The sequence below is a fragment of the Amyelois transitella genome, chromosome Z, assembly GCF_032362555.1.
Source record: "Amyelois transitella isolate CPQ chromosome Z, ilAmyTran1.1, whole genome shotgun sequence".
NCBI lineage: Eukaryota > Metazoa > Arthropoda > Insecta > Lepidoptera > Pyralidae > Amyelois > Amyelois transitella.
The window spans coordinates 829,081-856,336 of record NC_083535.1 but is presented as its reverse complement, the minus strand read 5'-3'; the positions used below and the strand labels follow the sequence as shown (position 1 = coordinate 856,336).

Below are 27,256 nucleotides of genomic sequence, written 5' to 3'. Positions count from 1 at the left end.
CCACGATCTCTGCATACTTCCTTCGCTTCATCCGCATTCATAACTCTCTTCATGCAAGCTCGGCGGTTTCGGGTACTTTTGACCTGACCCTTTACCAGGACGTCCTTAGTTTGATCAAGATACGTTCGTCTAGGTCTTCCCACTCCGACCTTTCCCTCCACACTCTCCTTGTATATCTGCTTAGTTAGAGATGATTAAGGTTAACACGATTTCGTTGTAGTCAATGTGGATATGTAGGATCTAGAAGTAAAGAATTAGTGTATGTATGTATAACCTACAAAAAGTGTACGGGAAAATGAATGAATTGAGATTTTTTTTAAAGGGCTAGTGCCGTGTGGTGCCCGGCACGAATAGAAAAAAAAAGAGAATAGGACCACTCTATCCCATTCCCATTATGGATGTTGTAAAAGACGACTAAGGGATAGGCTTACAAAATTGGGATTCTTTTTTAGTTTAGCGATAGATTAGATATGATAGAATTAAGATTCAAATAGTATTGGAGCCACACGGCATATATAAATGTACATACTTTTAAATACATTATTTCAATCCAGGAACGCTTGGAATCCGGCGAGATGCGCACGCTCATCGTCGGCGATGTGTCGGCGCACCGCGGCCGATACGCGGACGCCGCACGCGCATACCGCACCGCGGGCCGCGACGACAGAGCGTTGAGTTTGTACGTCGACTTGCGTATGTTCAGCAAAGCGCAGGTGTGTTATTTTAATTGTAGGTAAGGTTAAATGTGGGAAGACCTAGACGAACGTGTCTTGATCAAATTAAGGACGTCCTGGTTAAGGGTCAGGTCAAGGGTACCCGAAACCGCCGAGCTTGTATGAAGAGAGTTGTGGATGTGGATGAAGCGAAGGAAGTGTGCAGGGATCGTGGCAAGTGGAAAGTGGTAGTCTCTGCCTACCCCTCTGGGAAAGAGGCGTGATTTTATGTATGTATGTACTTAGGTCAAATGTCCTTGGCTCAAGACGAGCCAAGTGAATCGCAATTGCTATTGCGCAATACTTTCGTGGAAAAATTTGGTATTACCGTACCTATTTTTTCCACGATTGTATTCATCGTTTGTTTTTTATTTACTAAAAATGCGTTTACTGTATATCTCGTCCATCATCAGTCCCTTCTATCATTCTTGTTCATAATTGATTCCTATTCCATTTTTATTAATTCTTTCTTATCAATCTCGTTCATCATGCCTTTGTCAATCCGTCAGCATTCCCTTTCATCAGTCACGTCCGTCATTCCCTCCAATCAATCTCATACGTTGTCTCCATCTATCAATCTCATTCATCATTCCCTTGCATCAATCTCGTCCATCATTCCCCATTCTATCAGTCAGTAATTGATTCCAAACACGCTTTTCCATCATTTCAATTTCCATGCCGTGTGGTTCCCGGCACCAATACAAAAAAGAATAGGACCACTCCATCTCTTTCCCATGGATGTCGTAAAAGCCGACTAAGGGGTAGGCTTATAAACTTGGGATTCTTCTTTTAGGCGATGGGCTAGCAACCCGTCACTATTTGAATCTCAATTCTATCTTAAAGCCAAATAGCTGAACGTGGCCCATCAGTCTTTACAAGACTGTAGGCTCTGTCTACCCCGTAAGGGATATAGACGTGATTATATGTATGTATGTCAATTTCCCTTTATCTATCTCTTCTCTCCCACAAGGAATACGTGGGCGAGGGCGAAGGCCTAGCGGCGCTGGCCCGCCGCAGGGCCGAGTGGGCGCGCCACGTGAACGAGCCCCGGGCCGCCGCCGAGATGTACTTGGCGGCGGGGGACGTCAAAAGGGCGGCTCAACTCATGGCGGAGACGGGCAGGAGAGACATGTGAGTTGATTAGGTGTGCCGTGTGGTTACCGGCTGTGATTGAACAAAAAAGAAAATAGGACCACGACAGTGCAGTTTGTTCCGCCGCTTCTTCTACATTATGCGCTTTGGAAGCGGTAGTAGTTATAATGATGTATCTATCCAATTTTGAAAATAAATCTATCTTATTCTACTTGTTCATATGGATATCGTAAAAGGCGACTAAGGGATAGGCTTACAAACTTGGGATTCTTTTTTTAGGCGATGGGCTAGCAACCTGTCTATATTTGAATTTCAATTTCGAAATTGAAGTCTGGAGAATGTTAGACCCTTTCAGTCTATTCGAAACTGATGGCTCTATCTACCCCGCGAGGGATACAGACGTGAATATATCTATGTATAGACGTGAATATATGTATATATATTATGAGAATAATAATATAATTTTTAATCCCGAAAAATGTACTGTTGCTGAATGTGAAATCTCATGACGCTTTCTTTTAAAATGGTCTTTATTTTCCACACAGGTTGATTGAACTAGCCCGCAAGTTGGACAAAGGCTCCAGTTCATCACTGCGGTACGTGGCCGAAGCCCTGGTGACGGCCGGGGAACACGCCACCGCCGCGGACGTCTACCAGAGACTAGGGGATTATCGGTGAGGGATCATAGACTATCATTGTGAAGATAATGTCATCTAAATATCGTATTAACTAGGTTAGAAATTACACAAAGTGGCCCAAATTCAGGTGACAACTAAGGAACACGCCATCGCCGCGGACGTCTACCAGAGACTAGGGGATTACCCGTGAGGGACCATAGACTATCATTGTGAAGATAATATTATCTAAATATCATATTAACTAGGTTAGAAATTACTCAAAATGGCTAAAATTCTGGTGCCAACTAAGGAACACGCCACCGCCGCGGACGTCTACCAGAGACTAGGGGTTTATCGGTGAGGGACCATAGACTATCATTGTGAAGAGAATGTCATCTAGATATCATAGTAACTAGGTTAGAAATTACACAAAGTGGCCCAAATTCTGGTGACAACTAAGGAACACGCCACCGCCACGGACGTCTACCAGAGACTAGGGGACTATCGGTGAGGGACCATAGACTATATCATTGTGAAGAGAATGTTATCTAAATATCGTATTAACTAGGTTAGAAATTACTCAAAATGGCTCAAATTCTGGTGCCAACTAAGGAACACGCCATCGCCGCGGACGTCTACCAGAGACTAGGGGATTATCGGTGAGCGGCCATAGACTATCATTGTGAAGAGAATGTCATCTAAATATCATAGTAACTAGGTTAGAAATTACACAAAGTGGCCCAAATTCTGGTGGCAACTAAGGAACACGCTACCGCCGCAGACGTCTACCAGAGACTAGGGGACTATCGGTGAGGGACCATAGACTATATCATTGTGAAGAGAATGTTATCTAAATATCGTATTAACTAGGTTAGAAATTACACAAAATGGCTTAAATTCAAGTGACAACTAAGGAACACACCACCGCCGCGGACTTGTACCAGAGATACTAAAACTATAGGGAAGGGATCATAGACTATCATTGTATTTTGACCCAAAAACAATTTCCATAAAATCATGGCATATTGATTCCATCATGAAGCTGAATACAGCTGAACCTGGTCTTTCAGTCTATGAGATTATTGGCTCTGTCTACTCCGCAAGGGATATAGACGTGACTATATTGTATTGTACTCAGAGGAGGGCAGACGATGCATGTTTCGTTATGATCTCTCAGCACATATGACCTTATTTCTAGAATGTCCACTCGGATCGAATACTTCGTATTTTTGCTGCCAAGCCAAAATAAAAAAAAAATACTATGTAAAATGACAATGTCAAAATTTTTATTGACGTTTTGTCATGCCTTACTAGAAATCACGATGAAAATTTCCAATTTTTTCGTTTCTAATAATAAAACAGAAAAGCCAATCGCACATTTTGTATCTAGTAACGAAGTAAGTTGCAAAGCTTGTTTGTTTGTAATATCTTTATTGTACAGAAATTGACAAAGTAACACAAAAACAGTACATAGTTACAAAAATATTTGAATCTCAATTCTATCAAAAAGTCAAACAGCTGAACTTTGCCTATCAGTTTTTTCAAGACTGTTTGTTCTGTCTATCCCGTAAGGGATATAGACGTGATGATATGTATGTATGTTGAGATTCAAATAGTGACAGGTTGCTAGCCCGACGTCTATAAAAGAATCTTATGTATGTATGTTGAGATTCAAATAGTAACAGGTTGTTAGCCCGTCGTCTATAAAAGAATGTATGTATGTATGTTGAGATTCGAATAGTGACAGGTTGTTAGCCCGTCATCTATAAAAGAATCTATGTATCTATGTATGTATGTTGAAATTCAAATAGTGACAGGTTGCTAGCCCATGGTTCCCGGCACCATTACAAAAGAATAGGACCACTCCATCTCTTTCCCACGGATGTCGTAAGAGCCGACTAAGGGATAGACTTGGGATTCCTCTTTAATGTAAATCCCTGCCAATCTAAGGTCTGCCGCGCCGATGGATGCATGGCTAGGGGCGAGCCTAGTCTCGAGCGTGCCACTTCCGCCATGGGGTTGGGCGACCCCCAGGTAATGGCTAGCCTTACCCTGGCATGCGGGGCTCTGCTGGGGCGGACAAAATTTTTCCCTAGCGTCTCGTGGGAATCGCATTATGAACCTTAAAAAGCATATAAATTGCGGCGATGGTGTCCGCACCCCATCACGTCTCGTTCCCGGCGGGAGCGGTATGCGGTCTGCTGAAAGCCGCTTTGCGACGATGAATGTAAGAGGAGGAATGAAGGATAAGATTGAGGAAGTATGCCAGATGATGGATGAAAGACGTTTGGATGTGTTGTGCGTGAATGAAACGAAGCGGAAAGGATGCGACGCGACGCAGCACGGCCCTTACACGGCGTATTGGTCTGGAATTTCCAGTACCAGCCGAGGCTGTCAAGGGGTCGGTCTAATTCTTTCTGCACGAATGGCTGAGTGCGTGAATGAGTATGAGTGTGTCAGCCCTCGTCTTCTATGGATTAGGCTGAAAGTTGGAATCACTCGGATCTTCGTTCTAGGTGTTTATGCACCTTGGGATGTGGGTTCGAGGGGTACAACATCAGCAAAAAGCGAAAACGAGGAGTTCTGGAATAGTGTAAGAGAAGTATTGAAAGTTACCAAGCCAAATGAGAAGATTATTATGTTAGGTGATTTTAATGGATGGGTGGGTGTAAAGCGTGATGGATATGAAAAGGTGCTTGGTGCGTTTGGTGACGAAAAGGTGAATGATAATGGAAGAAGTGTATTAGAAATTTGTCTAGAGTGGGATCTTTTTGTGTCGAACTCAATGTTTCAACATAAAGAGATCCACACCTACACAAGAGTGGAAGGTATTTTAAAAAGTATGATAGACTTTGTGATTGTAGATGAAAGATTGAAGAACAAAGTGCTGGATACCCGTGCATATCGCGGTGCTGGCATTGACTCGGACCATTTACTGGTGATATCCCGGATAAGGGGTATCTTCAATCGCTGGCGGCACAGGGTAAGGGAGCAAACCAGCGCTTTGGAAAGAGTAAAAGTAGAAAATTTGCAAGATATGGATGTAGGTAAGAAGTATATTAATAGACTGAAGGATGAATTTGAAGATTTAGAGGAAATGAGCGATATTGAAGATGGATGGAAGGAATTTAAAGAAAGAATTGTGAAAGTAGCTGTTGAAGTGTGTGGTGTAAGTAGAAGAAGGAAAGGAAAAAATCACAAAAATGCGTGGATGAGTAAAGATGTGCAAGAACTTGTGCGATTAAAGAAGAAAGCATGGCTGGATTTGTTAGCAGCAAAAGCTAACTTAAGAATGCAAGAGGTTATAGATGAAGATGTGAATGAAGCACGTAAGGAATATAAGAAAATGAAAGATTTGGTTAAGAAAGCTGTGATTAGAAAGAAAGAAGAGTATAAAGAGGATTTTGATAAAAGGCTATCAGAAGACTTTCAGTCAAATCTGAAAGTATTCTGGAAATCCGTAAGGTCAGCCCGAGGAAATACTATAACCAGAGAGCTGACTAGGATCAGATGCCAGGATGGTAGCGTTGTGAAAGGAGAAGAATGTGTACTAAAGATATGGAAGGACTATTTTGAAAGTTTATTTGAAAAAAAGGAAGGAAATAAGAAAGATTTCTGCTATAGCGAAGAAAAAGAGAATGAGATGGAAGGCGAAATTGAAATGTTCGAAATTGTGGAAGCACTTAAGAGTATGAAAGCGGGAAAGGCTGCTGGGTGTGATAGAGTGTCGGTCGAGATGCTTAAAGCAGGAAAAGGCGTAGTAGCTAGTCAGTTGTACTGCCTTTTCAATTTGTGTTGGAGAAGCGGCCGAGTACCAAAAGATTGGTGTAAGGCTGTTATCGTGCCACTTTACAAAGGAAAAGGGTCACAGCTGGACTGCAAAAATTATCGTGGTATAAGCCTGCTTAGCGTCGTCGGCAAATTGTATGCTAAGGTATTGATTAATAGAGTCAGGAATGAAACTGATGACAAAATATGGGATGCTCAAGCGGGATTTCGAAAGGGAATGGGATGTACTGATCAGGTCTTTTCCTTGCGGTGCATAGCCGAAAAGTTTTTGGCCAAGAGTCAAAAAGTCTATTGCACATTCGTAGATCTGGAAAAGGCCTATGACAGAGTTGAGAGGAATGAATTGTAGTCAGCACTTTCTATGCATGGGGTGAGCAGTCTCTTAATACGAGCACTGAAATCCTTATATGAGGATTCGAGTGCTTGTGTCAGGATAAACGGAGCGCACACTGAGTGGTTTAAGATTGAGAAAGGCGTTAGGCAAGGATGTGTTGCGTCACCGTGGCTGTTCAACCTATTTATGGATAGCTGTTTGACAGATTTGAAAGAGTCTAAAAGTGGATTAAGGATGAATGAGTTACTCGTCAAATGTCTGCTCTATGCCGACGATCAGGTTATACTGGCGTCATCAGCGGAGGAGTTACAGGAGATGGTAAACTGTATGCATGAAGCTTTAAAAGAGAAAGGAATGAAAGTGAACGTAAGTAAAACTAAAACACTGGTTTTTGAAATGGAGAAAGAAATGACAGCATGTAATATTTTGATTGGAGGAGAAAAAGTGGAGCAAGTGAAAGAGTTTGTATATCTAGGATCAAAGTTTACATCAGATGGCAAGTATGATAGTGATATTGAAAGGAGAGTGAACGCGGGGAACATGGTGAATGGAGCTTTGCATGCCTTTATGAGCAGTCAGAAACTATCCAAAAAGGCTTGACTGGCTGTGCACAGGGGCGTGTTGGTCCCGACATTAATGTATGGGAGTGAAAGTTGGGTATGGCAAAAGAAGCATGAAAGCAGAATAAATGCAGTGGAAATAAGAGCGTTAAGGAGTATGATGGGTGTGAAATTGAGTGACAGGATAAGGAACAGCGTGATAAGGGAATGTTGTGATGTGAAAGAAGATGTAGTTACAGGAATAGAAAAGGGTATGTTAAGATGGTTCGGTCATGTGGAGAGGATGAATGAAAGCAGGTTGACTAAGCAGATATACAAGGAGAGTGTGGAGGGAAAGGTCGGAGTGGGAAGACCTAGACGAACGTATCTTGATCAAATTAAGGACGTCCTGGTAAAGGGTCAGGTCAAAAGTACCCGAAACCGCCGAGCTTGTATGAAGAGAGTTATGAATGTGGACGAAGCGAAAGAAGTATGCAGAGATCGTGGCAAGTGGAAAGAGGTAGTCTCTGCCTACCCCTCCGGGAAAGAGGCGTGATTTTATGTATGTATGTATGCTAGCCCATCGCCTAAAAAAAAAGAAACCCAAGTTTGCAAGCCTTATTCAGGTACATAAATATAAGATTACCTTCCAGCAAAGTCGCCCAGCTGGCGGTATCCGCCGGCGAATGGTCGCGCGCGTTCGCACTGGCCCGCGAACATTCGGAATGCCGCCGCGACGTTTATTTGCCGTACGCACACAAAATGGCGCAGGAGAGCAAGTTTGTTGATGCGCAGAAAGGTATTGTTTCTGTTATTTTAATTATACCTATGAAGGCAATTTAAATTTAAAATTAGTACCGTGTGGTTCTCGGCACCAATACAAAAAAAGAATAGGACCACTCCATCACCTGCCCATGGATGTCGTAAAAGGCGACTAAGGGATAGGCTTACAAACTTGGGATTCTATTTTTAGGGATGGGTGAGCAACCTATCACTATTTGAATCTCAATTCTATCATTAAGCCAAAGAGCTGAACGTGGCCATTCAGTCTTTTCAAGCCTGTTGGCTCTGTCTACCCCGCAAGGGATATAGACGTGACCATATGTATGTATGTATGCAATTTAAATATAATATTATTTAATGATTTAAATAAGACCACACTTATGCAGCCTAACAGTATAGCGTTTATTTTTGATGGGAAGAAAAGATACAAATGACATTGACACATAGTTACCGTAATGGAAGGCGCCAAAATTTAAATATTCAACAGTTTCGAACTTAATAAATATATAAATATGTATATATCTACGGGAAAAATGACACAGATTGAGTTAGCCTCGAAGTAAGTTCGAAACTTGTGTTACGAGATACTAACACAACGGTACTGTATCCTACTAATATTGTAAATGCGAAAGTTGTGAGTGTGTCAGGATGTCAGTGTGGATGTTTGTTACTCTTTCACGCAAAAACTATTGGTCCGATTACGATGAAATTTTGTATGTAGGTAGACCCAGAATAACATATAGGCTACTTTTTATCCCAAGGGATATAGGTTTAAAGAATTAATTTTCAAAAAAGATTACAAAATCCACTTACATGAGAACAAAAGAGATAAAAGTTCTTAAAACTAAACAGCAGTCCCGTATGTAATTAAGGGTAATATCCAGGGTATATTATACACTAGAGGCCGCCCGCGACTTCGTCCGCATGGAAACCCTATCAATCCCGCGGAAACTCTGGGATAAAAAGTAGCCTATGTGTTATTCTGGGTCTTCAGCTACCTACATACCAAATTTCATGGTAATCGGTTCAGTAGTTTTTGCGTGAAAGAGTAACAAACATCCATACAAACTTTCGCCTTTATAATAGTAGTAGGATTTTTTTTTTGGTTGAACGATAACAAGCACAAAGAACAAACAAATACCAAAAACTATATAGACGTGACAATATGTATGTACTTTTAATTTAACAAATAATCTTATTATTTAGCATACCACATGGCAGGTGAGACTGCCACAGCGATGCGAGTGTTCTCAATACTGGTGACGAATGCTGTATCAGAGGAGCGTTTCTCTGACGCGGCATATTTACACCATTTGCTGGCCATGCAGTGTCTAGACACCGCTGCCGCTGCAGGGGACAAGTAAGTAGATTATATTAATAGTTCGTTTATATTATCATGTCTATATCCTTTGCGGGGTAGAGACAGCAGTTTTGAAACATTGACATGCCAGGTTCAGCTGTTTGGCTTAATGATAGAATTATCGCCTATAAGAGTAATACCAAGTTTATAAGCTTATCCCATAGTCGCTTTTTACGACATCCGTGGAAATGAGGTGGAGTGGTCCTATTCTTTTTTATATTGGTGCCGGGAACCACACGGCATGTTATGTCTAGATGTGTGACTCTGCTAAAAAGAATGTTGTTTTTTTTTAATCACGAGAAATTCACTTGCCCATCGCTGCGTTCACGAGCCTTTCTCGCACAGTCAGCCTTCCTAGCTTCTCAATGTATCGTCAGTCAGTCACTATAAATATATTGTAACAGTGAGCGGTCACGAAGCCAGTACAGCGACAACGAGCGGCTCGCTCGCGTGTATCACGCCTACGACGCTGTCCATCGCTGCGTTCACGAGCCTTTCTCGCTCAGTCAGCCTTTTTAGCTGCTCAATGTATCATCAGTCAGTCAGTCACTATATATATTGTAACAGTGAGCGGTCACGAAGCCAGTACAGTGACAATGAGCGGCTCGCTCGCGTGTACCACGCCTACGACGCTGTCCATCGCTGCGTTCACGAGCCTTTCTCGCTCAGTCAGCCTGACTCGCTGCTCAATGCAGCGCGTTACGTTTTGGCCAACGTTGGTGAAGAACCCCCGCCTGGAGTTTCTAAGTTGTATCCTTTTTTTGATGTGAAAATATAATAGTCTGTGTATTAAGACATATCTTTCATTTATTAAACGTAGGCACACACAAATAGTAAATGTAATAATACAAACATATTGTCACGTCTATATCCCTTGTGGGGTAGACAGAGCCAATAGACCCCAAAAGACTAACAGGCCATGTTCAGCTACTTGGCTTAATGATAGAATTGAGATTCAAATAGTGACAGGTTGCTAGCCTGTAGCCTAAAAAAAGAATCCCAAGTTTGTACGCCTATCCCTTAGTTGCCTTTTACGACTTCCATGGGAAAGAGATGTAGTGGTCCTAAATGTAATAATCATAAAAAAATAATAATATTATGAGCACGAAAGTAGAATAAACGCGGTAGAAATGAGAGCTCTTACGTGTATGATAGGTGTAAAATTGAGTGACTGGATGAGATAAGACAGTGTGATAAGGGAATGTTGTGATATGAGGAATAGAAAAGGGAATGCTTAGATGGTTTGGTCATGTCGAGAGGACGAATGAAAGCAGGTTGACTAAGCAAATATACAAAGGAAGTGTGAATGGGACTGTTGGTGTGGGATAGCCTAGACGAACGTACCTTGATCAAATCGGAGACGTTCTAGCTAAAGGTCAGGTCAAGAGTACCAGAAACCGACGAGCTTGCACGAAGAGAGTTATGAATTTGGATGAAGCGAAAGAAGTGTGCAGGGATCGTGGCAAGTGGAAAGATGTGGTCTCTGCCTACCCCTCCGGGAAAGAGTGATTTATGTATGTTCAAACAAATATACATGTTTTATTTTTTATATTTATTTTTCGTCTCTTATCTCATCTTTTCGTTTTCGATTTGACGTGTATTTGCAGAGACCCAAGCATAAACATTTTTGCGTGTGAATTTAATATATATATAGATATATATATATATAATCCTTATCGTAAATTCAGTTGCCTGTATCTTTGCCTGGCGAAACAGGCAAAAGCTCTGAACGCGAATACGCTAGCTCTTCAGATGCTGGATAAGATTCTAGGATTGCTGATACCGCAGAAATTTCAGGTTAGTTTATTTTGTTTTCTAATTATAAATGCGAAAGTTTGTGTTACTCTTTCACGCAAAAACTATTTAACCAATTACGATGAAATTTCTTGATTAGGTAGCTGACGACCCAGAATAATATATAGGCTACTTTTTATCCCGGAGTTCCCGCGGGATTGATTCCACGCGGACGATGTCGTGATTTTTTAATTCGAACCAGTAGTTCCTGAGATTAGCGCGTTCAAACACACAAACAAACTCTTCAGCTTTATAATATTAGTATAAATAATTCTAATGACATCTATTAAAATTTTTATGTTGTTTGTTTGTTTGTAATATCTTTATTGCATAGAAATTTACACAGTAACAAGAAAATAGTAAGTACATACATAGTTATAAATATTATTCTTACATACATACATACATAAAATCACGCCTCTTTCCCGGTGGGGTAGGCAGAGACTACCTCTTTCCACTTGCCACGATCTCTGCATACTTCCTTCGCTTCATCCGCATTCATAACTCTCTTCATGCAAGCTCGGCGGTTTCGGGTACATTTGACCTTTAAAAATATTATTCTTCATAAACATAATTGTTCTTCTATCATAAACAGGAAAGCGTAGAGCTGTTGATACTGAAGAGTCGAGCGGCCGGCACCGGAGAAGGGGGGGAGGAGGAAGTGTCGCCGTTGTGTTGGCGATGTCGCCGCCACGCGCCGCCACTGTGCGCCACGCGGTGTCCGCACTGCGGACATGCGCTGGCGCACTCGCTGGCCACACACGGTGATCTATCCATATATATATATACTAGCGACCCGCCCCGGCTTCGCACGGATGCACAGCCGATACTAAATATATCTCTATTAGAACTAACTAAAGGACCGCCCGCAAAGCGGCTAACTAAGTCTTGCTCCCGGCATAAGTGTCACTTCTGCTTGCAGTCCCGGGCCGTGCAGCAGTTACTTCGAGGCTAACTCAATATGTATTTATTTATAATCAAGTCTATATCCCTTGCGGGGTAGACAGAGCCAACAGTCTTAAAAAGACTGATAGGTCACGTTCAGCTGTTTGGCTTAATGATAGACATATATATACGAGGATACGGCACAGTAATATAACCATACTGTAATATTACAAACACATTAGTGCCGTGTGGTTCCCGGCACCAATACGAAAAAGAATAGGACCACTCCATCTCTTTCCCATAGATGTCGTAAAAGTCGACTAAGGGATAGGCTTACAAACTTGGGATTCTTCTTTTAAGCGATGAGCTAGCAACCTGTCACTAGTTGAATCTCAATTCTATCATTCAGTCTTCTCTAGACTGTTGGCTCTGTCCACCCCGCAAGGTATATACATAGACGTGACCGTATGTATGTATGTATGTTGTTTATATATTCACAGAAGTGTTGCCGCTCGTTCAATTCGAACCGTCCGAGGGCATCACGGAAGACGAAGCCCTGAGCCTTATATCCAGGTCCCCCCTACCGGACACCAAGATGGAGCAGAGTGGGGGTTCCGAGGTGCTCAGGATAGACCATATCGAGGACAGTGCTGACCCGTTTTTGGATAAAGTTGACGAGGTAATACATACATACATACATAAACTCACGCCTCTTTCCCGGAGGGGTAGGCAGAGACTACCTCTTTCCACTTGCCACGATCCCTGCATACTTCCTTTGCTTCATCCACATTCATAACTCTCTTCAATAATAACGAGGTAATAATATTCTCATAATTAATACTTACATATGTACATACATTCATGTGCCGTGTGGTTCCCGGCACCGATACAAAAAAAGAATAGGGCCACTCCCGTTTCTTTCCCATGGATGTCGTAAAAGGCGACTAAGGGATAGGCTTACATAATTGTGATTCTTTTGTAAGGCGATGGGCTAGCAACCTGTCACTATTTGGATATCAATTCCATCATTAAGCCGAGCAGCTGAATGTGGCCATTCAGTCTTTTCGGGACTATTGGTTTTGTCTACCCCGTAAGGAATATAGACGTGACTTTCAAGTGATGTTCGAGCGAGCGTATGAGACAGACGTGTCGCTTTATTTAAATTATTGCAAAATTACTAACAACCAATTTCAAACCTAAATACGGAGTAAACAAATCTCATTTCCTTTAAATATTTAAGTGTGTTTTGTGACCAATTACTTCCGAGTGATAAGTGCCGTCCGGAGTCGATGACACGTGAGTAATCAAAACCATAGATATACAATGAGCGTTCAACGATCACCGACTGGATGTGGCAGTGGCAGTAATTTAAGACTTTGTGGCTCTCAGCCAAATTTGTCAGAAATGAATATTGCGTGCGCTTGCGACACCCCTACCAATATCACCCATCGTAATAAACGGAAAGACACCGATGACAATGCTTGGATAAAAACAGAGTTATCCGATTTAAAAAAACAAATGTTTGAAATGATGGCAATTATAAAGGCAAGTAGCAGCTCCCAAATTGAAAACATCATTAAACTCAGTGAAGACGTTACTGCTATTAAAAGTCAAGTAAATGAAATTGGCAATACCTTAGAAAATATAATTTTAGAACAAAATAACACAAAAATTAAAGTCAACAGTCTACAGATCACGAGTGAAAATATCACGAGAAAAATAGAACTTCTAGAATCCGAAATAAATAATCTTAAATATACTTCACCATTACCACTCCCTACGACTGAAACACACCAAAGCAGTGAGGATATTATAAATGAAATCAATGAACGCAAAATACGGTCTAAAAATATTGTCATTGTGGGAATACCTGAAGCGAGTAAAACTACTGATAGATATGCCTATAATAACAACGAGGTTATCAAAATAACTAAAACAATATACAATGAATGTCCTGAGCCTCTCAAAGTCATCCGCCTTGGGAAATTTCACCCTGATCGTACTCGATCAGTTAAAGTATGCTTTGCATCAGAAGAAACAGTCAGATGTTTATTACGTAATAAAGACAACGCTGAATTTGCTAACAACCACATCAAAATATTCTCAGATCAAACACCAAACCAAAGGAAGTTCATGCAGAATCTCAAGATGGAGCTCGAAAAACGAACTAATAATGGAGAAACGAAATTGGTTATAAAATACATAAAGGGTATACCAAAAATTATTAAATCATCAGAAGAAAAACAGGAAAAGAACTTAAATGTTGCAAAAAACTAACTATTTCAACCGGTAAAATAACACATAGAATAGCCAGTACCTATAACGATGTCACGAGCGCAAAAAAGTCTCTTAAATGTCTTTATATGAATGCCTGTAGTCTCGTTAAGGCAGGTAAATTTGACGAACTTAGATGTATTGTTTTCTCAATCAAACCCCACATTATTGTAGTATCAGAAACTTGGATAAAAAATGAAAGTGATCACCAAATGTTACAACTTCCAAACTACACCCACTATGGTAACCATAGGCAATACCGAAAAGGAGGCGGAATCTCAATCTTCGTTCATAATGATCTGAAGCATAACCTTATCGAGGAACATTGCATTGATGACGACGTCCACTATCTCTGGGTTCATTTGGAAAAGAAAAGTCTTGATATTGGCGCAGTGTACAATCCCAATAGGAAAAAGGTGGATAGTTTTCTTGAAACTTACGCTATGCAGCTACAAAATAAAAAGAGAGCAATTGTATTTGGCGATTTCAATTTCGACTTGCTGGTGAATGACAAAGAAACTAGAAAATATAAGGATACGGTAAAAGAAAACGATTTCAAAATTGTGAATAAAATTTGTAAAAAATACTGTACCCGAGAGACAGAATCCAGAAAATCTATTTTGGATCATGTCTGCTCCAATTTAAAAGATACCAATATCAACTTCAATATTATTGATACTTCTATGTCCGATCATAAACAAATATACATAGAAATTGAAAATCACCAACCTGCACCTGTTAACAAAGTCAGCTACACAACAACAGATTATGGCAAACTATATGAATTGGTAGAACACTCCCTTAACAACACCGATGGAACAAATATACATGACTATAATACCCTGGAACAAATGATACTAAACTGCACAGCAAAGAGCAGAATTAGCAAATCAAAAGTATTGAATCTACCACGCCAAGATTGGATAAACAAAGATATAATATATGATATAAATACGCGGAACACATTATGGCAATATTATAAAAATAATAAAACAAATAAAAATTTAGAAGCAAAATTTAAAGAATATAGAAAAAGAGTTTATGATACAATACAGAAAACTAAAAGAACTTACTATGTTGATTATTTTAAGAAACATATGAAGAAGCCGAAAAAAATGTGGAAGGCGATCAATAACCTATCATGCAACAAAATAAAAGACACGGTTGGCCCAAGTAAACTAGTCACGGATTCAAATACAACTATTACAGACGAAAAAGAAATTTGTGAGTGCTTTAATAATTATTTTTCAACTATTGGCTCTATATTAGCAAGTAAAATCCCAAATACGCTAATGACAAGCCGAGACCGCTTATCGCTAACACCCAAAGCAGCGGATTTAACAAGTTTGTCCTACTTCGAGCCAGCAACCACGGATGAAATCACTAAGATCGTAGACCAACTGGATGCTAATACAAGCTGTGGTTTTGATGGTATCAGTACGAAATCCATAAAATGTATACTGAAACTTATAGTCACTCCATTAACAAATTGTATAAATAAATGTCTAAACCAGGGAGTTTTTCCCGACAGTCTAAAAATAGCTAAAGTGACACCAATACATAAATCGGGAGACAAGACTAATCCATGTAATTACCGTCCTATCTCTGTCTTGCCGGTGATCTCAAAAATCTTTGAAAAGGTAATTTATTATCGAATTGAAAAATATCTCAATAACAACCAAATTTTGTATAAAAAGCAGTACGGTTTTAGGAGTAAGTCAAATACCCTTTCCGCATCAATCGATATCGTAACCAAAATAAGAAACAAGATAGACGAAAAACAAATCATACTTGGTGTTTTTATTGACCTTAAAAAAGCATTCGATACTATTTCTCATAAAATTCTTCTTGAAAAACTTTTGGACATCGGTATCACTGGCAAGGCTCATGAGATTTTAAAGTCATATTTCCAAAACCGCAAACAAATTGTTAAAATTGGTCCACATCAAAGTTTTGCTAATCCAATTACCTTTGGCGTTCCTCAGGGCTCTATTTTGGGTCCGCTCTTATTTCTAATTTATATTAATAATATACAACATATAGGTCTAACAGCTGATATCACCTTATATGCAGATGATACAAGTTTATTTTACTTTGGTCACTCTATTAAAACTATTATGTCTAACGCACAAAACGACTTAAATCTACTTAACAACTGGTTTTTCTCAAATTTACTCACAATTAATGCAACAAAAACAAATTTTATCATATTCGCCGCAAAAAATAAACGAATTAACGACATTGCAGACATTAGGATAAATAACGAAATAATCAAACAAAAATTTCAAGAAAAGTATCTAGGCCTTGTTATCGATCACCAATTAAACTGGAAAAAGCACATAGACAGAATTAAAACTAAACTGACATCCTTGACAGGTATTGTACGAAATATTGCAAAATGCCTTCCCCGAAAAGTAAAATATATTATTTACAATTCATTAATTAAACCACACATAGACTATTTGATAGAAATTTGGGGAACCGCAGCTAAATGTAACTTGGAAATCCTACAAATTGCTCAAAATAAATTAATAAAATCCTTATTTCATTACAAATATCGTACGCCATCTAAAAAAATCTATGAGGAGACAAAAATTATGACAATTAAACAAACATATACTTATTATACGTGTATACTAATTCATAAAATTTTAAACAAGCTGATTCATACGACATTATCTTTTCAGAAAAAGGGACGACTACAAAAAATGAAACTTCGTAGTGCAAATCATTTAATATCTCGCACTCCAAGGACTAATTATGGCAAAAAAAATATCGAATTCGAAGGTGTAAAAATGTATAATAAATTACCTGTTGAAATTAAAGACGCAAAATCACTAATCAGTTTTAAGAAACTCTTAAAACAATACATATTAGAAGTAATGCATTAAAAACCTACAACAGGTAGAATTAATAAAAAAAAAAAAAAAAAAAAAAAAAAACATTAATTAATAAACAATAATATTATATAGAAAATTACGAATTATTTAATAGAAATTAATCACAAAATCTTAATAAAAACAGATGCAAAACAATTTACTATAATACCATTGATACTATTATGCCACATCCAGATTGCGCTCTGTGAACTTTAGATCCGTGGTTGCCCGACGCGCAACTAGCAGTCGACGCAGATTTTTGTGACTCCTACCCTACATAGTTCCTTATTTTAATTTTTGTTTTATATACGCTCGCTGTCTTGCTATAATTATGATGTACATTGTTAGTTTCTCAGTAAGTGAATTGTTAATTCTTTATGAGGAAATAAAGTTCTTTAAACATAAGTATAGACTTTATGTATGTTATGTATGTTATGTATGTATGTATATACATTCATATGGTCACCCTAATTCGATCCCTTGCGGGGGGAGACGGAGCTGACAGTCTTGAAAGGACTGAATGTCCACGCTCAGCTGTTTGGCTTAATGATAGAATTGAGATTCAAATAGTGACAGGTTGTTAGCGCCATCGCCTTAAAAAAAGAATCAAAATTATGTAAGCCCATCCCTTAGTCGCCTTTTACGACATCCATGGGAAAGAAATGGAGTGGTCCTATTCTTTTTTGTATTGGTGCCGATTATATTAATCAATCAATTAATATTCTGATTATTAATGGTATAGATTATTGCCGTGTGGTTCCCCGCTCTTTAGAATGGGATCACTCCATATCTTTCCTTTTTTATGTCGTTAAAGGCTAAATGGAATGTCTAATAAACTTGGAATTCTTCTTGTAAGCGATGGGCCGGCAACCTGTCACTATTTGAATTTTTATTCCATCATTAAACCAAACAGCTGAACGTGGTTTTATAGGTTCCAAAACTGTTGGCTCTGTCTACCCAGCAAGGTTTATAAACGTGATAATATGTATGTATAGATAAGTTTTCTATGACAACATTATTTAATGGTTTTTTTTTATATTTGAAAGTAATTACTTTAGTGTTCTTGCATTTCTGCTCTGTTTACACCGTACAACTAAAAGACGTGAATAACAAATTTATTTTCAGGACGAAGAATCGGGCGTAGTAGTGTTACTATAGTATCTTTGCGTTCCTGTTCTGTGTCGTCTATACAGTAAAACAAGAACGCGCGATAAACGTACCTACCTACTTTATTTTTAGGACGACGAATCGGGCGTAGTTGTGTAACTATGTATAGTATCTTTGCGTTCCTGTTATGTGTCGTCTATACAGTAAAACAAGAACGCGCGATAAACGTAACTACGTACTTTATTTTCAGGACGACGAATCGGGCGTAGTTGTTTGCAGCCGTGGCGCCCTCTTGCGTCTGAACCCGGCGAGTGTGGTGGTAGTGAAACGCCCCCTACAACCTACGGTGTTTTATCGAAACATGCTCCCCGAGTTACCCGCCGTTGTGTGTCCGCATTGTCAACACGTGAGTAACATACATACATATGGTCACGTCTTGCGGGGTAGACAGAGCCAATAGTCTTGAAAAGACTGAATGGGAACGTTCAGCTATTTGGCTTGATGATGGAATTGTGATCCAAATAGTGACAGGTTGTAAGCCCATCGCCTAAAAAAAGAATCACAAGTATGTAAGCCTATCTTTTAGTCGCCTTTTACGACATACATGGGAAAGAAATGGAGTGGTCCTATTATTATTGTATTGGTGCCGGGAACCACACGGCACACGGTTGATTTTTATTGTATTTTTTGTTTACGCTATGATGGTTTGGTCTTGTGGAGGGGATGAATGAAACTTGACTATATAAATATAGTGCCGTGTGGTATATAGTCAACCTGCTGCTGCTTTTTCTATTGGTGACGGAAACCACACGGCAATCATCAGATTTGGACGTAAAAAAATTTATGACAGCTTTATTCCCGCCAAAAAGTCTAGCAAAAGAGCAAATTCTGTAAATTTTTACCCGTATGTAAGTAGTCTAGACCAAATCATCATCATTATTTTTGCAGCTGTTCTACATGGAGGACTTCGAGATCCAGCTGGTGACGAAGGGTCACTGCCCTTTCTGCCGCCAACCGGTCGAGTCCAAGTCTGATGAGGAGAGCACCGATGACTCCATTCTCAATGATTCCACCACGTCTACCCCAGTAAGTCCCACTGGAGGTACTTGGCGATAGTTTGTCAGTTTGTAACAGTTAACAACAATTGTATTTGCAAAATAAAATTTATTTGCAAAAAAAAAATATTTGCAAAATAAATATATTTGCAAAAAAAATTAATTTGCAAAAAAAATTATATGTACTTGCAAAAATAAAATCATATTTGCAAAAAAAAAATTATTAATACCTTACTTATATTATAAATGCGAAAGTTTTTCTGTCTGTATGTTCCGCTTTCACAGTTTAACCGCTGAACCGATTCGAATGAATTTGGTATGAATATAGTTAAAAAACAGCGTTCTAAAATTTTGGTATTTAATAAGTTTAGAATGAGCAGGGTCGATTAAAATACGGACCAAAAATGTGGTGTTTGATTAGGAAATATGTTTAATTAAATAAGTTTAAATTAAAAATAAATTTATAAGGAGTTAGCCCCATTTATATTCCTTGATTAAAATAGAAAATGGTGCCTAATATTTTATCGTAATTTTTAATTACCCACCAAAATAAAATAAAAATCCCACTGAAAATTAATTGTTAAAATTACCTTTTTTTATTGTAAAATAGTATTAAAAGTCATACATACTTAATTTTAATATAATTATAAATAAGTGTATTAAGCAAATTGCAATTTAGTTACCTAACGATAGGACTTAAAGTCAATTTTCGTATTTTCCTTTTATGTATTGACATTTACACAAAATAATTATTTTAATTGTAAATAAAATATTTACACGACATAAAAATAACACTGATCGAACTTATGTTTTGTTATTAAAACAGACATACATATTTTTATTTTATAAATGTACACATTAAACTTGACTTACTTTTACAAATCCGTCCATAGACAATAGAAAATACCTTGGCTTAGAGAGTCCGCTGTTTATATATTTTAGTAATGAACAATATCAAAGGGATAGGCTTATAAACTTGGGACTCTTTTTTAGGCGATGGGCTAGCAACCTTTCACTATTTCAATTTCATCATTAAGCCAAATAGCTGAACGTGGCCATTCAGTCTTTTCAACACTGTTGGCTCTGTCTACCCCGCAAGGGATATAGACTTGACCATATGTATGTATGTATGTATGTATGTAACAATATCATCTCTGCGTGTTCCCGGTTGCACCCTCCACAGAAGTGTCCCGGGGCCCGGGGTCCGCTTATATATACTAATATTATAAAGCTGAAGAGTTTGTTTGTTTGTTTGAACGCGCTAATCTCAGAAACTAATGATTCTAATTGAAAAATTCGTTTTGCGTTGAATAGACCATTTATCGAGGAAGGCTTTAGGCTATATAACATCACGCTGCAACTATAAGGAGTAAAGATATAATGGAAAATTTGGAAAAATCGGGGAAACTTTTATTCATCCTCGAGGGCTTTAATAATGCCCAAAATAACTATTCCACGCGGACGAAGTTGCGGGCATTGCTAGTATATCATTGTTGGATGAGTTTTGTCCTTAATCTGTAAATTAATTAAAAATGATTGTTTTATTGTCCTGTCGGAACATTTGTATGTCTATCAAAGTTTTTAACGTTGGTGAGAAATAATATAAGTTTGTATAAAATAATAAGATAATTATTAATTTTAAAAATTACAACTGTTTGACCATTTCTAATGTACAATTAGGTTAAAGGTATATTATATTTTATAATGATTACCCTATATTTAGAATTAAAATGCTGTTAGATGTGGATGTGTCTATAAGAATATGATCTCTAAGTAAATGTATATTTAATGCAAAAAGATAAATATTGTTAAGAGCATAGTGACTTTTGTAACTGATGTGATGATACCACCGTCCAATAAAGTTAAAATAGTTGTACAAAATAACTGACTGTCTTTTATTTATCACTAGCGACCCGCCCCGGCTTCGCACGGGTGCAAAATTCGGAAAAAAATATACATAAGAACCTTCCTCTTGAATCACTCTACCTGTTACAAAAAAACGCATCAAAATCCGTTGCGTAATTTTAAAGATTTAAGCATACAGACAAACAGACTTTGTTTTATACTATGTAGTGATCAAACAAATAAACTTTGGTGTGCCGTGTGGTTCCGAAACTTTAGTATAGGACCGCTCTTGTTTCCATGGATGTCGTAAAAGGAGACTTAGGCTAACTTATAAACTTGGTATTCGTGTTGTTTATGAGCGATGTACCTACACATATAGTTTAATGCATAAGTTTTCTATGGATGTCGTAAAAGATGACTAGCAACAAATAGTGACAACTATTTGAATCTCAATTCTAAAATTATGCCAAACAGCTAAACGTGGCATATCAGTCTTTTCAACACTGTTGCCTCTGTCTTCCCCGCAAGGGATATAGACGTGACTATATGTATGCATGTTACCAATATCCAATATGAGTAAGGTTTGTGGCGATATCTCTACGGCACAAGTCACAACAGTCAATCACACGACGCTATCAGCCAATAACAGCGAACAGACTAAATCGCGCAAGCAAAGATTTCACGGATTGGAGCTCACAACCTCCTACACAACACTGTCTGTCGCGCGGTTCCCCAGGCATCACACCAGCCTGGCGGGAGATCTTCCCTTTGTGCCGGTTGAGCCCTAATCATTGCTCTCGCTACAGATTCTTCTGCTAAGGTTGCTGAGATCAGACAGGAGTCGTTTCGTGTGAAAACACGACAAAATTCACACACCGTAGGTATCACTGCTACACCACCGTACCTATAGGTACTTATTAGTTAAGATCTGTAAAAAAGTTGCTAGATTCTTTGTTACATACATATGATCACGTCTCCATCCCTTACGGGGTAGACAGAGCCAACAGTCTTGAAAAGACTGATAGGCCATGTTCAGCTGTTTGGCTTGATGATAGAATTGAGATTCAAATAGTGACGGGTTGCTAGCCCATCGCCTAAAAGAAGAATCCCAAGTTTATAAGCCTATCCCTTAGTCGCCTTTTACGACATCCATGGGAACGAGATGGAGTAGTCCTATTCTTTATTTTTAATGGTGCCGGGAACCACACGGCACTTTTTTTTTCTTAGTTTTTTAATACGTAAATCACGTCTCTTTTCCGGCGGCATAGGCAGAGACTCAAGCTCGCCGGTTTCGGGTACTCTTGACCTGACCCTTTTCCAGAACATTTGATTAATATTAAATTAAAATACTTATAACTAACCGCAGAGCGCCACCATTTCACAAAGACTACTTTAAAAGTCCAACTGTAAAGCACTTATTTAAAGAGAACGTGCAAGTTAATTCAGTTCAACCTCTTCTTAAACTGTTTAAAAAACTGTAGCAACTCTGAATTTGCGATTGCATTTAGAACTAGGTACTTACCGACTTTAGGAAACTTTACGAAGCTTCTTCTGTGGCAGTATCTCATAAAATATATACATAAGTCTATATCCCTTACCGGTTAGAAAGAGCTAGCAGTCTTGAAAAGACTGAAAGGGCCACGTTTAGCTGTAATATTTAGGTATTACAATCAAAATTCCATCATTAAGCATCAGCTGTCTTCTAGACAATTATATGTTTATATTTATCTAATCAAGCGACAAGATGAAATGGGCCTGCTTTGAGAATAATTTTGAAGCTTACTCAGCAAATTAACTACAGATACTAATACTGATAGTAACAAAATGTCGACCATTACAAACAGACGCTATCAAATCGCTTTGAAGAATGTCAGTGTAATGAAACGCAAAATCAAGAGGTCGTTCCGAGCAATGAGCCTGCCTTGTAAATCACAATAATACAAGATGCCAACAATACCTACATATAAAAAAATCAGTAAAAAAAATTGTCAGTAGTTTCATTGATTATGTATATTTTCAAAAAAAAATTGTAACAATATAAAAATAGAAGCAAAATAGAGCATGAATTTGAAAAAATAAGTCTATCTGTTTGTAAGAATGTTTGATTGTAATATCCGGAACCACTGAACGGATTTGAATGAAACTTTTTTTGTAAGTAGGTATAGCTCTTATGCCTGGCCAAAGAAGTCTATCTGTGAGTAAGTATGTTTGATTGTAATCTCCGGAACTACTGAAAGGATTTGAATGAAACTTTTTCTGTTGTACAGCTCTTATGCCTGGCCAACATATAGGGTATAATTTATTTTGGAATCTGGTACAGCTGATGTCGAACCATAACAAATCAGCTAAACTATGTATAGTAAATATAGAAATGACGTCTTAACAAAAGTCGATTTTGCTTACCCCGCAAGGGATATTTATGTATGTATTACATTCCTTAAGATGTGAGAAAGTATGTTCCACAAATTTTTGAAGCTAGTTTATAACTTTAAAACTTTGTTAACAAAAAGTATAGACATACTTAAACTCAAAATAATATAAAAACTAAATATTCAGATTTCTATAAACGTTCCAATCAAGTGCTTATTCCTTTAGTCGTCCCCAACGACGAGGTGGACTGCCTTCACTAAATTCCGTGAGCCACATAGATAAAGTACCTACGCATTGTTTGCCAATCTTTGATATCCGTGTAAAACCAATCGAATCGCAATAAAAAAATAAATTGAAGATATATCGATACTCGTCTGTATCGAGTCGGCAGGTGATCGCGCGACTGTTCGGTTTTGGCGAATCAGGGGCGGCAGGTGCGCGGGCGCAGGTGTCCCCGCGATCTCAGCCGATATCCTGCTACAGGCTGATCACAATTACACGTTATCTAGCCGTTATCTCTGGTTGGTTTAGGTAAAAATAAATGAAAAATCATTTGTTTTTCTTTCTCAAGTCATTTTTAATTATAATAAATACTATAAGGAAGTAGAATGTGATGTGACCAATAGCTGAAATTTACCTGTACTTATTAACACTTGACTACAAATACAAAACGTTTTAAGTATTTGGTCAAAAAACTATTTTTTTATTAATGCAGAGGTTTTCAGTCGCATTTAAGCTGTGCGCTATGTTTTAGACACTTATTTAACTAATATTGGAGGAATAATTAAAGATAATTTGATTACCTTCAGTAGGTTATACACCTTATAAGAATCTGAACTTAACTCTATTCAAGTTCTTGATGAGTTAATCAGAATTTAGAACTCATATATGGATGTCGTAAAAGGTGACTAGGGGTAGGCTTATAAACTTGAGCTTTTTCTTTTAGGCGATGGACTAGCAACCTGTCACTATTTGAATATCAATTCTATCATTAAGCCAAACAGCTGAACGTGGCCTATCAGTCTTTTCAAGACTGTTGGCTCTGTCTACCTCTTAAATTGGAATCGGTGTTCGATCAGCCTGTATCTCGTAGCGTGCGCTACTTAGTAATGCGAGATGGACGGACAGATGGTCGCGCGGCGGCATATGCTGCGCCCGCGCCTATCTGCCGCGAGCCTCGGGCAAAATATGAACAAAATAACAAGTAGCTATTATAAATAAACATAAAATGTATTTTGTAAACCTTTCTTCATTGTAGAGCACTTAAACATACATATATAAATACAGGTATTGAAAATAAAATATATTTATGGAATTCAAAATTTACGTACCTACAGCTATTTTAGGAAAACATTATACCTATGTGCTATCACGCGATGCTATCAGACAAAAACAGAGAATAGTCTAAATCGCGCAAGCGAAGATTTCACGGATTGGAGCGTATATACAACCTCCGACACAACATGGTCTGTCGTGCGGTTCTCTAGGCATAACACCTAGCCTGGCGGAAGATCTTCCCTTTGGTGAGCTGAACCGTGACTGAGGGGTAGCCTTATAAACTTGGTATTCCTCTTGGATGACAGATGACGGCTCTCTTGAAAGCGATGGGCTAGCAACCTGTCACTTTTTAAATCCTAATTCCATCATAAAGTAATTCTGAATGTGGCCTGTCAGTCTTTTCAAGTCTGTTGGCTCTGTCTACCCCGCAAGGGATATAAACGTGTCTATATAAATATATAAGACTAATATCTGTAGATACCATAACACATACTTAAATTAAGTACTTCAATATACTTATCTAATATTTAAGTAATTAGAACGCGTCAGTATAATTTTCCGGCAAATTATTAAACATTTAACACCAACAGAGTGTACTTAATAAATAAAAGATAACAATACCTCTTGGTTATTCAGAAGTGGCACACGATCATATTGAATAGGTAGGTAGTCATCTTTCCAAGAGCGAGTCTTGCAGCTGCCTGCCGTAATAATACATTTTGAAGCCCGAAAGTATCGGCGCGAGCGCACGCCCTGCGCGTAGGAGGAAATAACTATAGGAGAGGGCATGCTGTAATGACGATAATTTACTTTCTTTAAAATTATTTACTTAAAAATAGATAAAGCTGAATGTCCCATTATTGTCGAGATTATTGGCTCTGTATACTCCGTCAGGGATAAACACTTATTTATAAGTATGTCACTGTGTTAAGCTTCATAATCACCAATATTTATTTCTGAATACTTTCAACATAACCTAGATGATAACTTGATTCTTCCTTTAGGCGATGGGCTAGCAACCTGTCACAATTTGAATCTCAATTCTATCATCAAACCAAAAACATGAACGTGGCCTATCAGTGTTTTCAAGCGTACTGGCTCTGTCTTCCCCGCAAGGAATATAGAAGTGACTATATATATGTAGTTATTTATGTAAAAGATAGGAATCTAACAAAAAAAATTATAAAATATTAGTCTCCATTATAAAAATACTAATAGCTTAAACAGGTCTTGTAAAAATTAAGATACTTCATGCCTTCTCCACTGAATATTTACTCCATGCGTCGGCAGGTATCAACTAATCTTAACTTAAAATTACATGAGCATCTGTCGAACCAATTGAAAGATAAATTTGGCTTTTTAACCAAATTTAAAGGTGGTTCTCGATCGGTCGCTTTACAGAAATTTGTATGAATGACTCTTAAATTATAACTACTTTTGTGTGGATGTTTAAAGTCTTGTTTTGTAAATTTTTAACCTATTATTTCATATAAAAACACTGTTTACACGTGTGTGTTTATTATTTTCACACAAATATGATTGTTTTCAGTCGTTCTTATAATGGTTAAAAAAAGGATTTAGCCACAATAGGGCTAATTCTCATTATGACAACCGACTCGCTAATTGACTAACTACTTCTCAGTTATTTAAACTTCAATGATAGATATGAAAAAATAATAAATCTATATACCTTTGTAGTGATAACGTATGTAAGGTTACCGTGTGGTTCCTGGCACGACAAGGTATATAGACGTGACCATGTGTATGTATGTAAGTTCTTTTTAAATGTATTTATAAAATGATGGAAATTAGAAAACATGGAGTTATTTTTTTTTTCTTATAATTGTTTACAGTTTGGCTTCTAGTTCGTAATTTCGTGTCATCGTTTATTGTATTTTACCACAGAGCCCCCCCGCTCCGGCTTCGCTCGCGTAAAAGGAAACATTATTTTTATTTCTGTTATTTGATTCTGTTATCTAAATTTCGGGAATCTTAGTAGACACTGGAAAAATTGCCAAATATAATTCTAGACCTAGTTTTGGCTGTGCGTTGTTCGTCTGTCAGTAATACGGTAACGCAAATATAGATAGGATTTCACCTTGTCATCGTTCGTATATTTACATAATCACTATAATTTCTACTTGCATTAATCTTGAATTCCCTACCACAGAAAGACGGCTCTAACTACCCCGCAAGTATATAGACGTGATTATAGGTATGTATGTATCCCGTGTCATGGGCGCGAACATCTCTGATCCCAAGACAGATGGTCCAACAGGTGGCACGGGCTCTGCTGCTAATAAACTGCTTTGACAAATAAAATAAAACTTGCAACCAGTCCTGCCGCACGTCTACAGACAGATTGATAACATTCATATGTTTGTATGTATATGAGGACCGTATTATTATAAGAGATTGGACGTTAAATTAAACGGAAGTTAGTTTAATTATAACATTATAATCACTTTTAATTATTGATAGTACTTATTTTTGAAGTATTAGGAAGGGAGCGATTATCTTGAAATTAAAATATATTTAGACC

General features: G+C 38.1%; 1 protein-coding gene across 2 annotated transcripts in view; it reads left to right on the top strand.

Annotated features, from left to right (window-relative positions):
• Positions 1-19,323, top strand: part of LOC106130525 (intraflagellar transport protein 122 homolog) — a 35,001-nt gene extending 15,678 nt beyond the window's left edge. Inside the window, exons 13-23 of one of the 2 annotated variants that reach the window (XM_060953676.1) lie at positions 555-713; positions 1,684-1,844; positions 2,351-2,479; positions 7,738-7,883; positions 9,074-9,227; positions 9,774-9,977; positions 10,916-11,024; positions 11,617-11,785; positions 12,407-12,585; positions 18,417-18,572; positions 19,115-19,323. In XM_060953676.1, coding sequence (XP_060809659.1) covers positions 555-713; positions 1,684-1,844; positions 2,351-2,479; positions 7,738-7,883; positions 9,074-9,227; positions 9,774-9,977; positions 10,916-11,024; positions 11,617-11,785; positions 12,407-12,585; positions 18,417-18,572; positions 19,115-19,282 — 1,734 coding nt within the window. In that variant the 3' untranslated portion in view covers positions 19,283-19,323. Of the gene's footprint in view, positions 1-554; positions 714-1,683; positions 1,845-2,350; positions 2,480-7,737; positions 7,884-9,073; positions 9,228-9,631; positions 9,978-10,915; positions 11,025-11,616; positions 11,786-12,406; positions 12,586-18,416; positions 18,573-19,114 lie in introns of those variants that run through there. The other variant, XM_060953675.1, reaches the window with a different exon arrangement.
• Positions 19,324-27,256: the final 7,933 nt, after the last annotated feature.